The 14,150-nt window shown below is 44.9% G+C and overlaps 1 protein-coding gene across 3 annotated transcripts in view; it reads left to right on the forward strand.

Annotated features, from left to right (window-relative positions):
- Positions 1-1,586, forward strand: part of SMAD4 (SMAD family member 4) — a 57,970-nt gene extending 56,384 nt beyond the window's left edge. For 2 of the 3 annotated variants that reach the window (XR_008795532.1, XR_008795531.1), the window contains exon 13: positions 58-188. Coding sequence is in view for 1 of the 3 variants with exons in the window: in XM_056138002.1 (XP_055993977.1) it covers positions 58-269 (212 nt within the window). In the remaining 2 variants the exon portion in view is untranslated. Of the gene's footprint in view, positions 1-57 lie in introns of all 3 variants that reach the window. The other variant, XM_056138002.1, reaches the window with a different exon arrangement.
- The last annotated feature ends 12,564 nt before the right edge of the window (positions 1,587-14,150 follow it).

A 14,150-nucleotide genomic window follows, 5' to 3' on the forward strand; every position in this document is an offset into this window, starting at 1 on the left:
AGGGAGGATGCAAAGAGACCAGCCTGTCCTCTGACCTCTTTCAAATCTTTTCCTTAGGTTTGTCAGCTGCTGCGGGGATTGGAGTTGATGACCTTCGGCGCTTATGCATACTCAGGATGAGTTTTGTGAAAGGTTGGGGGCCAGATTACCCAAGACAGAGCATTAAAGAAACCCCTTGCTGGATCGAGATTCACTTGCACCGGGCCCTCCAGCTCCTCGATGAAGTACTTCACACCATGCCTATTGCCGACCCACAGCCTTTAGACTGAGGTCTATTACTGTTGGGACCTTATCAGTATCAGGATGGTGAACTATACAGTACAATCCTGTTTATAATCTGAAGATATATTTCACTTTTGTTCTGCTTTATCTTTTCATAAAGGGTTGAAAGATGTGTTTGCTGCCTTGCTCCTAGCAGACAGAAACTGGATTAAAACAATTTTTTTTTCCTATGTAGAACTTTTTTTCAGGCATGGCTCAGAGCTTGAAGATCAGGAAAAACACATTCTTATAAAATCTTCACCAGTTATGAATGAAGGAACCATCCCAATGCTGGAAATTTTAGCCCTTTTCAGACATCTTAGAGCCTTTTATATGCAGAACATCAACACGTGTGTTATTCTACGGAATAAATTCAATATTGGTGATTTTAAAGGCAGAGAAGTTCTCAAAGTTAATTCACCTATGTTATTTTGTGTGCAAGTTGTTACTGTTGAACATACTTTCCTCCAAAATATTGTGCCATGTGGGTGAGTTAATTTTACCAAGAGCAACTTGATTCTCTGTTTTAAGAATAAGATAGTAATGTATTATAACCTTTTATTCAAAATATTTTTTTGCAAGTTAAACTAGTGAAGATTTCAATTCAGATTGTCTTGCGACCTCGGTTTCATGTTCGTCAAGACAAAACACTAATTTCTGTGTATAGTGAGATTTCCTTAAAATGATCTGACAAAAGTATCATTTAAAATTACATTTTGTTATCCCTTTGGATAATGATCAAGAAGTATACTTTGCCCTGTTAAACTTGTATTCTCTGTTTCTAGGCTTAAGGTCGGTTACTCAGACGCCTAGAAGAAGAATTTCTTTCCTTCATTAATGCATAGGGAAAGGTTTTGTATTTTAAAAACACTAAAAGCATGCCACTCCACCTAATATCTCACTGCTCTGCAAAAGTGGCAATGCTTAAACTAAATAATGAGTATTTTGGAAACTGCTAAATTCTATGTTAAATACTGTGCAGAATAATGGAACATTACAGTTCATAGTAGGTAGTTTAAATATTTTTGTACTTGATTTGATGTGTGACTTTTTTTCGTATACTGTTTAAATCATGTATGTTATGATATTGTTTAAAATTCAGTTTTTGTATCTTGGGGCAAGACTGCAAACTTTTTTATACCTTTTGGTTATTCTAAGCCCTTTTGCCCATCTTTGAGCATATCAATTGGCAGTGACTTTGTATAGAGAATTTAAGTAGAAAAAATTGCAAATGTATTGACTGTACCACAGATACAATATGTATGCTTTTTACTTAGACAGTAGCCTAAATAAAACTGAGTCTCATCATACAAAGTTGAATTCTAGGTTTGATTTTAAGTTTTTTTCTTCTGCACTTTTCTGTCCAACCTCAGTGGCGAGACACCTTCTACTAAATGGCAGGCAACAGCCAGCACTATTGGGCAGCTTTCACTGTTTTTTTCTCCTCCCTCATCCTCTACCAGGACTTCTCCAGGGACAGTAGCTATCATGGAGAGTTGTTTGTTTGTTTTTTAACTTTTATTTTTCTGTAGCAGAAATAGAACTGGTTATTTATACACAGGATATATAGTATGAAGTAAAGTCAAGGATTATCTTACAGAATTTTTTTACTTTTTCCTTGAGGGCCTTTGTGAGTGTACTAAGATTCACTTACAAAGTGTATTTACAAATTTGAGATACAAGAAACACTTATGCATGATAGTCATCCTTATACCAGCTTAATTGAGTAAGTCATATACTTTCTTGCTCAGAAGGTCTTAATAAGCCCACCATAGTTTGCTTATTGCTAAAATTTAAAATAAGATCTTGATCCTTGCTATCCATATTTTTCTTTTCAAAATAACTTCCTACCAACTTGCTTGTATTCTTAAGTACTTGCAATACTTTTGTTTAAAAGCCCTAATTTAGTTTGTAAAAAGTCTCGTGGGTTCAGGGCTTGTTTGGATCAGTAGGGTGGGGTGTGGGTGTGGGGGGGTGGTTTCACCTGGCAGTGCTCAGGGCTACTTCAACTCAGTGCTAGGGGGTTGCTTCTGGCAGCCCCTGGTGACCAGGTGGTGCCAGGGATCAGTCCAGCTTCCAACATGTGGAATAGAGCACGTGCTCAGACATTAAGGTATCCAGAGCCCCTGGTGGTTTCAGTTTTATTAGCAGATTTTTTTTTTAAAGATACTCTATAGAAATTACTGATTTTTGGTCCTCTTTAATGTGAGTGTAGAAGTAGGAGGGTTTTAGAATAATAGATTTAAAAAATTCAGATTATTTTATTAGAACCGTGTGCATGCTAGCTATGACAGAAGCTGTTCCTTGTCTGTGTTAGGGAGGATTTTCATTTTTAATCATCTGGGGAAAGTATGTGCAAGATACTTATGAAGAAGTCTTTGAAGCCAAGCCACCTGTCTTAGTTTCTTTATGCTAAGAGCCATAAAGTACTACAAGTACAGAGAAGTGTACTTCTGGGTACTCATTGCTTTAGATTTGTACCGAGATTTAGTCATGTGCTTTTGAGAAAATGGCCAGTGTGTCATGGTTTCTGAGAGTTTAGATTTTAAATGAATCTGTTCCGTAGAGGTAATCTCATCTTTGATGGGTAGGACTAAAGAACTGCAAGTAAGTTTTAAGTTTTTATGGCTACTTTAAGGGTAGAATAGCTTCCCTAGATGTAAAGATGTGGTTCAGCTCGATCACATTTCAAAGACTCAATAATTTTGAACTTTAGAATGCGAGAGAAACAAAGTACATACCTTTATAGCCCATTCTGAGACCCACTCCACTTGCCCAGTGCCTTTCAGTGCATTATCAAAGGGAAACCTTAATGGTGTTGCCTTTATTTTCCAGGGAGTCGATTCTTTGGTGGGCTGTAGTCTATCTATTATTATTATTCTTATCATTATATACTACCCTGCTGTACAAAGAAAATAATGAAGATAAATCACTGCCATATAACCTTGTTTTTCCAGAAGCATGACTCATTTATAGTGACCTACCCACTAAATAGGTCCCCTGACCCATTCTTCTCATGAATATTATAGATCTGCAGATAGGGTACTCTGGGCTTAAGGAGGATGATATTTGAACATCCAAGTAAGCTGAGCATAGTTTGCTGAGTTTTCTTTCAAAATCAGACATCCACTTTTTGTGGGGAAGTGTGTTTTGGGGGAGCTACTTGTAAAGGAAATTTTGAAAGAAAGGCAAAATGTCCTTTCTTTGAGATGACAGATACCTGTTTCTTTCAAGTTCATCACAGTTATCTTTTTTTGCCATGCTCTTCTGGAGAGGAACAGGTCCCATTTTCCCATGATGCTCCTTAAGGGTCTGCAGGTTTAAAGCATAAAAGGTGAATTATTTCTATTAGTTTGATGGTAACTGGTTAATAGTTACTCTCTATAATGTAAGGTTGGGTTAGATCCTTTTTGAAAGTGTTTGTTAATAGTTTCCTATTTCCATTTAAGTCATTTTACCCTTTTTTTAATGTGGGGAAATGGTGAATTGTTGTCACTAAGGTAAATGAGTGTATGAAGGTCTTTACCTAGAGTCAGCTGATAACTACTGTAATGGGCATGGCAAAGCCTTACCAGAAGACAGTTTAAGAAAATCCTTTTCTTTTCTCTCTCTCTATTCTCTCTCTCTCTTTCTTTCTTTCTTTCTTTCTTTCTTCCTTTCTTTCTGAGGGTGAAGCAAGATAGTTCTTATTGAAATGCATTTAGAAAGATGTGTGACAATAGAGAAAGGGAGAAGTGCGCTCAAGAGAGAACACAGGCTTCTCCATAGTGGAAATAGGCAAGCAAAGAGAAACAAGCAAGCGAGATAGGTATTCAAGGGAGAACAGGGGCTTGAAGAGCAGGCCTGAATACCTCATTTTCTTCCTCCCACCCTGTTCCCTCCCTCTCTTCCTCCTTCCCTTTCTCTCTCTCTCTCTGTGTCTCTCTCTCTCTCTTTCTCTCTCTCTCCCTCTCCCTCTCTCTCTCTCTATCTCACACACACACACACACACACACACACACACACACACACACACACACACGGGTAGGTAATTTCTTTTCTCTGAGCTATCAGGAAGCTTGTGAAAGTTCGTGGTCCTCTTCAGAGCAGCTCCTTCAAGTCCAGCCCTGGCCCTCACACTATCCCCGTGCTGTTGGTTGTTGATCTGTTATCAGAGTGGAAAGCTGTGTTCCACATAATACAAACTTGCCTTCCTTTAGCCCTAAAACATTTTTAGCTAATTTTTGTGAAGTTATTTAATACGTAAATCAGAAACTATACTAGAAACAACTTTGGGGGGATACTTAAATGTCTTTTAGCGTTTAGGAGCTGTTGAGACTGGCAGAACTGTTGCCTTTACTAAATGATCACGGACTGGTATTTAAATTTTTTCTTTTTATTCCCACAGTCTTATCTTTTTGCTAGTAACTACTTCCTGTGTGTCAGTTATCTCTCCCTTTAGTATTTACCATTTCCTTCTTAAAATTCATTCTTTCATAATATTTTGGCTAGAAGCCAGATAACCCAGCTTACTAGAATTGTATTTAGAACACAAGAGAAACTGGGATAGAACCCAAGAAACTTTGCTGTAAGCTGTTGAGTTATAAAGGACATGTGTACTTTGACTTTTGAAATTGTCTGATTCTTCGTCCTGATTGCTTTCTGGGTTTCAGGTAGTTGGAGGTATTGAGAAATCATATTCAGTTTCCCTCTTGCAAAGATTTTTGAGTTTAGTTGTTCCTCTTGAATACTGTTCATCCAGACAAAATGGGTTCCAAGACTTAAAAGTTAGTGTCATGAGCCGCAGGCAGTGCTGTTGGCCAGCTGACACCAGCAGCAAGCAGGCAACCAACAGTAGAAAGGACGTTGGAAAATAGGAGGGTCATTTTTGTATTGCTTTGGGGTCCCATTTTGAGCCCTCTCTTTGGATCTTCCTTGTCTACAGATATTTTTGACCTATCGGTGCCTTTATGAGGATGAGGGTCTGATATCCTGCCCCAAGAAGTAACTAAAGTATTGCTGATGTTTTCAGGGATTTTAACATCAGACTTGATTGAATGAAGCTTTTTTTCCCCTTTTTTCCTTTTTTAGTATAGGAAGGACTGAGGTGAAAATTCTGGTGAAGACAATCATTTCTCTTCGTGTGGATAGTTTTCACATGCTTAAGATGTTTTCTTAATATATCTCAGAGCCATTGTTCTTGTTCAGCCGAAAATTCTTGTCTTTGGGCTGGAGCCAGACATTAGCACTCTGGTTTGTCTTCTGCCACTGATTGATATGTGACCTTGGGCAAGTCATTTACCTTTTCTGGGCCTCAGTTGCCTCATCTGTAAAATGAGGGAGTTGGATTCATTGAGTTTCCAGCTCTGAAGTTCCAAGTGACCTTGCCTACCTTGCAGCAGTATTTGATTTCTTCCTTACCTTTGCTGTTTGAGGGGGCTTTTTACTTCATGTTATTCATATGAGACTAGGCTTGATGTTTTATTACTCTTCTCATATGGACAAGATATTACATACTATGTCCTTAAGGCTTAAAATTACCAAAGGCCTATCACCATCCTGGGGGCTGCAATAAATACTTTAAAAAAAAAAAAGCAAAACTAAACTGAGGGGGTAGCCTACATTTTGTTTTTCCATCATCTCTGTTCAAGGTTTCTTAAGTCTGCTTTTGTGTCATGACATAATAAAATTTATCTTGGGGTTAATATGTGTGTGACACCATTCTCTTAAATAATGTGTCTTGATAATGTGTTTTTCAATTAAAATGGATCGAAAAGTTACTGTCACTGGTTAGTGACTATAGAAGTCATTATTTTGGGTCTTTGATTTCTTGAATTTCTTAACACTTCTATATTTCAGTTTGGACGGCCTGTGTGACTAAAGAAAAAAAAATACCAGGAGCTGATTATTCACTTTTATCTGGGTTGTTTTTAGGTGCATTTTGATTAGAAGACTTTAGGCTGGAGCATTCCTTTTAGGGTTCTCTTCCAGCTTGTCTTTGGTTGAGTAAGAATGAACTTGGCATTTGCAGGGACCTTGAGAGCCTTTTTAGGGGCAGGTTAAGGGGAAGTGGTCCGGGGAGTCCTGGTAGAGGCCAGCTCTCACAGCTGGAGAGGGGAGGTGGGGGCTGTTGCTTTGGCTCTTTGTCATGGATAGGAGGACTCATGACTTGGACTGGTCAAAGATAAACATGGAGCTGACAGGCTCCACCAAACAATGGGTTCCCACGCCATGTGATGGAAGGTATATGGATTCTTGTAGATGACGAAAGCCTAGTGCTGTGCAGAGCCATTTGAAGGAAGGTCCGTGGGGGTGTGGGTGGGGACTGGTTTGATGATGGTATTTCTCAATTCTGTCTCCTCCCTGAAGTCAGAGGGATGTCACTATGCCAAAACCCAGTCAAGAGCCACACTTAGCTTTTTTGCTTTTGGAAAAACTGGTCCGCTAAAGCTCCGGTAGTTCCTTTGTGGCTCTCTGTATATTTTTGCCTGGTTGAAGTCTGTGGCGAAAAATAGTTGAACCTTTCCTAAGAACTCTGTAACAAAGTATGTTTTTGATTAAAAGAGAAAGCCAATTAAATCATGATGTGCTCATTCTTTTTCTTAAGCTGTCAGTGTTTGGGATCTGGAAAGGGTTCTTAACCACTTGAGAATTCTCAAAATTGAGGTCAGCATCTTCCTTCATTGTTTTTTTGGCCATTAACATGAGATATACAAGATTTCAAATATCCTGGAAAATAATATGGAAATAAAAAGGAAGAATAGTGCCTTTTGTTCACTTCTTAAAAAATGAAGGTGGAGTGATGGTGATTGAAGATGACTTGGGTACTTAGAAGAATCAAGGTACTTTTTCATTTTGTTGCTTTTTGTCTCGAGGCTGCACCTACGAGGCAATTGGGGAGACCATGTAGTGCTACACGTAGACCATGTGTTAAATGAATGAACCTGGGTATCCTTCGCACAAAGCATACACTCCAGCCTTCAAGCCATCTCCCTGGCCTGAAAACCAAGATGCTTAAAAAAGAGACAGAAATTGGAAGCTGGTGCTCCTTAGATTGCTCAGGGAAGGAAAGTTACGAGTCTCCTCTCCTCTGTGAAAGGGACTCCTGGGAACTGAGGTGTAAGGTAACATGGACATTCCTAGAAAAACTGGAAATTGAGTTTCCATTTGAACCAGCTGTTCCACTTCTCAGAATATGCCCCAGGGGCCAAAAACAAATGGAGAAAAGACTTTTGTACCCCTTTGTTCCTTGCAGCACTATCCACAAAAGCCAAAGTCTGGGGAAAAATCCCAAAAGTCCCAAAACAGGACTGGAAAAGAAACTGGTACATATACATGATGGAACATTACTCAGCCAGAAGTAAAGATAAAACTTCGGGTAGTTTGCAGCTACATTGAGGGACCTGGAGAAGATCTCACTGTGTGAAGTTAGAGGGAGAGAGATCAACACAGAATGATCTCTCTCATATGTGGGGCATAAAGAAATATAGTGGTGGAATAATTAATGCCCAAAGACAATGGAAACAGTCCAAGAATTGATTTTCAGCAGGAGGTGATTGGTGGGTGGGGAGGGGCTGCTGATAGGTGGTGAAGTGTTACCAGTAACAGTACCGTAAATCACACTGCAGAAACTTAGGATAAAAGCACCTCTCGAGCAGACTTTGTAATTTTAGATGGCTAAATGAAAACTTTCTTAAATCACTGAAAAGAGAAATCTCCAGTCTCCTCTCCCTCCCCACCAAAAAAGTCTCCCAAAGAGAAATTTCCGGCCTCACATTTTCTCAAGCAGAAAATATAAACTGCATCATCCTTGCAAAACATAAATAGAAAAATACAAAAAAACCTACACACCAATATCATCAATATCATTCATGAATGTACATGCAAAAATTCTTAACAAAATATTCAACAATGTTTAAAATCAGACACCATGGTCTAGTGGGGTTTCCTCTAAGAGTATTAGCCTGCTAACGGAACTACTCTGCTTGATACAATGTCTACGAAAACCTCCAGCCTACAGGGAGTGCAACAGGCTTGACACAGGCTTTGCTTTGGAGGCCCCAGTTTGATCCTAGCTCCCCACTGCTCTCTGAGCACCTTCAGGTGTGGGCCAAAACCAAACAAACCAAATTTAGAACGTTTGCTTGATGAAAATTAAGTTTGGGGCTGAAGAGAGCTCAGAAGGGCCAGTGTGCATACTTTGTATGGTGGAGAACCAGCTTTGGTCCCAGGCAGCATGCCACCTTAGAGGTCCCCCTTCTCCTCCCCCCCCAAAAAAATGAAACAGAAAGAGATGAAAGAAAGACTAGGAGAAAATGTTACCAGTCATGTCCTGTCTGGATTAATGTCTAGAATATATGAAGAATTATCAAAATGTAGTCAGTAAAGTAACCCATCTGGTCCGCAGGAAGTTTCAAGTCTGAGCTAAAATATACAAAAATAAATTAATAAAATTGAAAAATAAACGTGAGAGAAATAACTAAAAAATAAAAGTAACCCATCAAGGGGCTGGAGAGAGAGTTCAGCAGGCAGGGCACTTGCCTTGCACGCAGCCATGCTGGGTTTTGTTCCCTGACACCCCAGGTGGACCTGAACCTCACCAAGAGTGATTCCTGAGCGCAGAGCCAGGAGTAAACCCTGAGCACTGCTGGGTGTGGCCCCCGAACAACCCATCAATTAGAAAATGGAAAAGGAACCCAAAGAGACGTTTGACTGAAGAGGTTATACAATGGCAAATAAGCACATTTTAAAAAGCTGTCCACCATCAGCCATTGGAGAAATAACAAATAAAAACCACAATGAGATAAGGATAGGACTTGACACCTGTCTGGGTGGGTCAGACGAGGAACAACATTATGTATCAGTGGAGGGAAGAACTGTGTTAGAGACGGCGTCCTATATTCGTGGGAGTGCAGAGAAAGTGGGCCACTTGCTGCTGGGTGGTAAAATGGTGTACCCACTTCAGCGAACATTGGGCAGCCCCCCCCTTCAATTTCCCCCTGTAGTGAGGGTGAGGTGGGCAGGCCCTGCTCATAGCCACTGGAGCCAGTCCTGATCCTCAGCCAACATGCACATCAGCCCAAGAATTTCTGGTGCTGGGACCCAGGGCCACCCTGGCATTGCTTTGGGGCCTCCAGAGATATGCCCAGTGCTTGCTTCGGGGGTCATGAGGGGCCCAGAGGGTGCTGAGAATGGAGTCCAAGTCCTGCACGGGTGAAGCATGCACCCCTGACCTCTGCAATCTCTGTGGCCCTAGTTTTTCAAGAAGAACATTAAACACAGGCTGGAGCGATAATGCAGCAGGTAAGGCTCTTGCCTTACATGCAGCAAACAGGATTCAGCCCTGGGCACCAACCATTCCCCCGAGTCTCTTCCTGAGCAGAGAGAACACGGAAGAAGGGAGGGAGGGAATGAGAAAGGGAGGGAGAACTAAATAGACAACTACCACACAGCCCACTAGAATCATTCTTGGGCATTTATTTCTAAAGAATGGAAACATGTATCAGCAAAAACCTGCACCTGCCTGTTCGTACCAGCTTTACTGGTAATGACTAAAACCTAAAAGTGACCCAGATACTCTTCAGGGAAATACCACACAGCAATGAAAAAGAGCAAACTATTGATACATGCAGCTCCCTGGATGAGTCCCCAGAAGTGTGCTGCGGATGGAAATAACACAATTCCCCAAAGATGAAAACTTACCCAAAGACGGGGGCATTCTGGAGATCACAGAATCCCAGCCATGGAGAGCACAGTGTTGTGAGGAAGGCGAGAAGTGTTTCCTGGCCCTCCGTGCCTGGGGCTTCTTTAACCACCACACGCTCTTTTCCAGTCTGCACGCCGCTCCTTGCTCCCTAGGTATGTGTGAACGATGCCCTCATTCCTACATGGCACTGACGTTGGGCGGTTGTGTGCCTGCTGTCAGCAGAGGCCTGGGAGGTGCTGTTCTGCTGCGGAAAGGCCCACCACGTTCCTGCTGCATGCTGAGAACACTGCAGAGCTCCCCCTGTGCCTGGGCTGCTGCCCATTTCAGCCCTCTAGTCCGTCTGTAACTGCGGAGGCTATGAGGTCGAGATGCCTCACTAATGCTCCCAAATGCCTGTGAAGCTGAGTCAACAGCATGTATTATGCAGCAACATGCTTACTAACTTTTTTTTTTTAGGGGAGGAGGGTCACACCCGGCGATGCTCAGGGGTTACTCCTGGCTCTGCACTCAGGAATCACTCCTGGCGGTGCTTGGGGGACTGGACCCGGGAGTTGAACCCGGGTCAGCTGCATGCAAGGCAAACACCCTACCCCCTGGACTATTGTTCCAGCCCCAAATGGATTTCTTTCTCAATGTGCCTCATCTGTTGTGAACACATATGTCATTAAAATGTGTTTAGTTCTGGGTCTGTCATGCAGTTGATGTGATCCATCTACCCAGGGTCCCTTCTGAGACCATTTCCCTTCTTCCAACTTTATGCTTGAATGCCTTCTAGAGAAAATCTCTCCCCTTTGCTTTTCTTGATCAGTGTTTTGGGGAAAGATGTCCCTAGCCTTTAATGCTATCATGAAGGGATTTGAGGGGGCATCTGTCCTGGGAGGCGACCAGTTATTATTTGTTATGGAATACATAATTACACACAGGGCAAGTTAATACAAGTGGGGCTAGAGAGATAGTAGAGTGGAGAAAATACTGTCTTAAAATACTTGTCTTGGGGCTGGAGCGACAGCACAGCGGGTAGGGCACTTGCCTTGCACACGGCCGACCTGGGTTCGATTCCCAGCATCCCATATGGTCCCCCCGAGTACTGCCAGGAGTAATTCCTGAGTGCAGAGCTAGGAGTAACCCCTGAGAATCGCTCGAGTGACCCTCTCCCCCCCCCCAAAAAAAAGGGCAAAAAAATAAAATACTTGTCTTGTGAACAGCTGACTCAGGTTTGATCCCCAACACCCCATATGGTCCCCTGAGCATCACCAGAAGTGGTCCCTGAGTGGTCACCTCCTCCCTACATCATCTTCATCATCCTCACACCAGCACCACCCTCATTATTTCTATCACTGAAGTCTAATAAGAATATAGAGAGTTTGGGGTACTCTTCCAGCTGCTGGAACCCTGGAACCAAGCTGTGTACTCCAAGACTGGGCCGGCTTTGCACAGGGAAGCAGGGGAGTGGTCCTGCCCAGGGACGGTCCGCGGCGGCCTCTCCCGGGGAGCCTTTTCCCGAGATGGCCACCAGGTGTCGCCGTTGTCCCGCGGAGGCCGCGCTCCCAGCGCCTCGGTCCTGCAGCCGGGCCAGGGGTCACAGCCTCCAGCCTCCACTCTGCAAAGCTGGGAAGGGGCTGCGGTAGGGGGCTGCGTCTGCAGACACGCCCCAACTAAGATCCACACCGATGCGCCTGACACCTGGATCTTTGATTTCGACGGGCAGCGAGTCCAGCCTGCGATCGGGCCCGTGGCAGCTGCCAGTTTCGGTCCCGGAGGTGAAGTTGCAGAATCAGCCTCGAAGCTGCGATCTTGCCTGGAGCCTGTGGGGCGGCCCGGGCCGGGCTCAGCCAGGACAGTGGCCCCGCGCTGGTGTCTGCCTTCCAGGCCTGCAGGTGTCCTGAGCCCTGCCACGCAGTGACTTGGCTCTCAGCACCTGCCCACCGCCCGGGGAAGTTTGTCACCAGCCCAGGCCCCCTCTGCATAAGCCCGAAAGAAGATTCTACAGGCTAGAAAACGAACGTGGTGATGACTGGCCATTGGTCTAGGCACGGCCCTTGGGCCCTTGTCACTAAGGACACAGAGTCCTCACAAAAGCTTTACAGAGGAACTGCACTGTTTGACGGGTGAGGGAAGTGAACTCTTTCTACAAACTCGGGTGTTTGGGGGGAAAACACCCCACCACGTTCAACAGACGCTGGTTCACTGAGAGAGCAAGTTGGTTATTTTTTTTCCCCCAATGAAGCAAGATAGTTTTGAAAGAAATATACTTAGATTTGCGAGGAGAGAGAGGAAGTACATGTTCAAGACAGAACACAGGCTGAGAGTGGGAAAAGCAGAGCAAGACAGAGACAAGCATGCAAGAGAGCAAGCGGGTGACAGGGAATTTCGTGGTGGGTAAGTGGTGATACAAAGGTGTGAGGTGAGAAAGATGTACTTTGAGAGGGCCGGGTGCTGGGCGTGGTGTCTGCTCAGGGGACCAGATGCAGTACTGGGGATCAAACTGGAGTTGGCCACATGCGAGGCAAGTCCTGTTCTTGCCCTGTCCCTCTGGTCCCAAGACATACATTTTTCCTTCCCATTTTTATTTCACTGTGTGATTCACAGCAGTGTTAATATTAGTGCTTGGGGCGTACTGTGCTCCCAAGCCAGTGTCAGCATCCTTCCTCTTACGCCTCACGTGCCCCCTGACATGACCACACACTCACACCCCCGTAACCCCCAGCCAACCCTCTGACCACTGGCCATTAGTTACTCCCTTGCTATATGTGGACTCTACATCCAAGCCAGGGCATTCTGTGTTTGTCCCTCGGACATCACTCAGTCTAACCCCCTCCACTTTTGTCCATGCTTGCACCTGTCAACTGAGTTGTAGTCCAGTGTGTGTATGAGTGTGAGTGTACGTGTGTGTATGTGTGTGTATATGTGAACTATGTATGTGAATATGTGTATGTGTGTATGCATAAGTGTATGTGTGTGTAGTGTGTGTGAATGTCCATGCGTGTATGTGTGTATATGTGTGTTGGTGTATGTGTGTGTATGTGTATGTGGAGTGTATGTTCATGAGTGTATGTATGTGTGTGTACGTGTGTGTGCATGTGCATGTGAGTATGTATGTCCGTGAGTGTATGTATGTGTGCGTGCATGTGTGTGACAGTGCTTGTGAGTGTGTGTATGTGCATGAGTGTATGTGTGAGACAGTATGTATGTATGTGTTGTGGGTGGGGGTGTACGAGCTTCTTTATCCTCCCATCCTTCCTTGGGTACTTGGGTAACTTCCAGACCTTAAACAGCGCAGTGAAGGTGTTTTGCTGGCGATCCTGATTCCTGCTCAGCCCTGGAGGGTTTTTAGTCCTCTCAGAGCGCCCCCTGGCGAGAAGAGCGCGTAAGGCGGCCCACTTGGCCGCGGCTTCTCTGGTTCTTGGTCCTTGCAGGGCGCGAGCGTGCAGCGTGGGCGAGCCCGATGGGTGACTCAACTGCCACTCCCACTGTCCATCCGTGCGGACAGGTGGGGCCGTGGGCATCGGTGGAGGTGGGCGTGGCTTAGCGGGATGTGACGGAGGGACCAAGCTCTCCAGCGGGAGCCCAATTAGGGTCCTGATTAATTTTGGGTGCTCGGGGCTTCCGCCTGGCTCTGCTCGTAGGGAGCGCTCCTGCGGGCGCTGGGGGAGCCCAGGTGGGCCGGGTGCAAGCAGGCACCCTAAGCACTTTGCATCGCTCTGGACCCTGGGTCTAACTTTGGACGCCCCCCAGCTCAAAGTCCCAGGTCCATAGTGGGGTGGCGCCGTCCAGGACCCATGGGTTCAGCACACACTTCTGAGGACCTGGGGGTGACAGGTCGGGACCCCTGGGACAGCGGGAGGAGGTGCAGGTGGGCGTCTGAGGGATGCTCGTGCAATCGGCTTGAGGAGAGACCGGGGGTGCGTTTCTCTTGGAAAAAGGGACGCCCCTGGGAACAGGTTCAAGGCTCACCCACCGAGCCTAGCCTGGGGGACCCGTGGCAAGGGCTGCTCTAACACTGGGGGTCTCAAAGCATGCTCCCCCCACCCCCCGCACATCCCCACATTGACATCCCATCCAGAAGCTGTTTGTGGCCAGTCCGCACCCTCCCGGGGGCCCCAAACTGGGCCATGCCGTGGGGTGGAGGTGGGGGGCGCAGACTGAGGGTCGTAAAAGGAGCAGGGGCTTTGAAGTGGGGCCTGAGCGGAAGCGGGAGCCCTCT

This window comes from Sorex fumeus, unplaced genomic scaffold (genome assembly GCF_029834395.1).
Source record: "Sorex fumeus unplaced genomic scaffold, SorFum_2.1 ptg000128l, whole genome shotgun sequence".
Lineage (NCBI taxonomy): Eukaryota > Metazoa > Chordata > Mammalia > Eulipotyphla > Soricidae > Sorex > Sorex fumeus.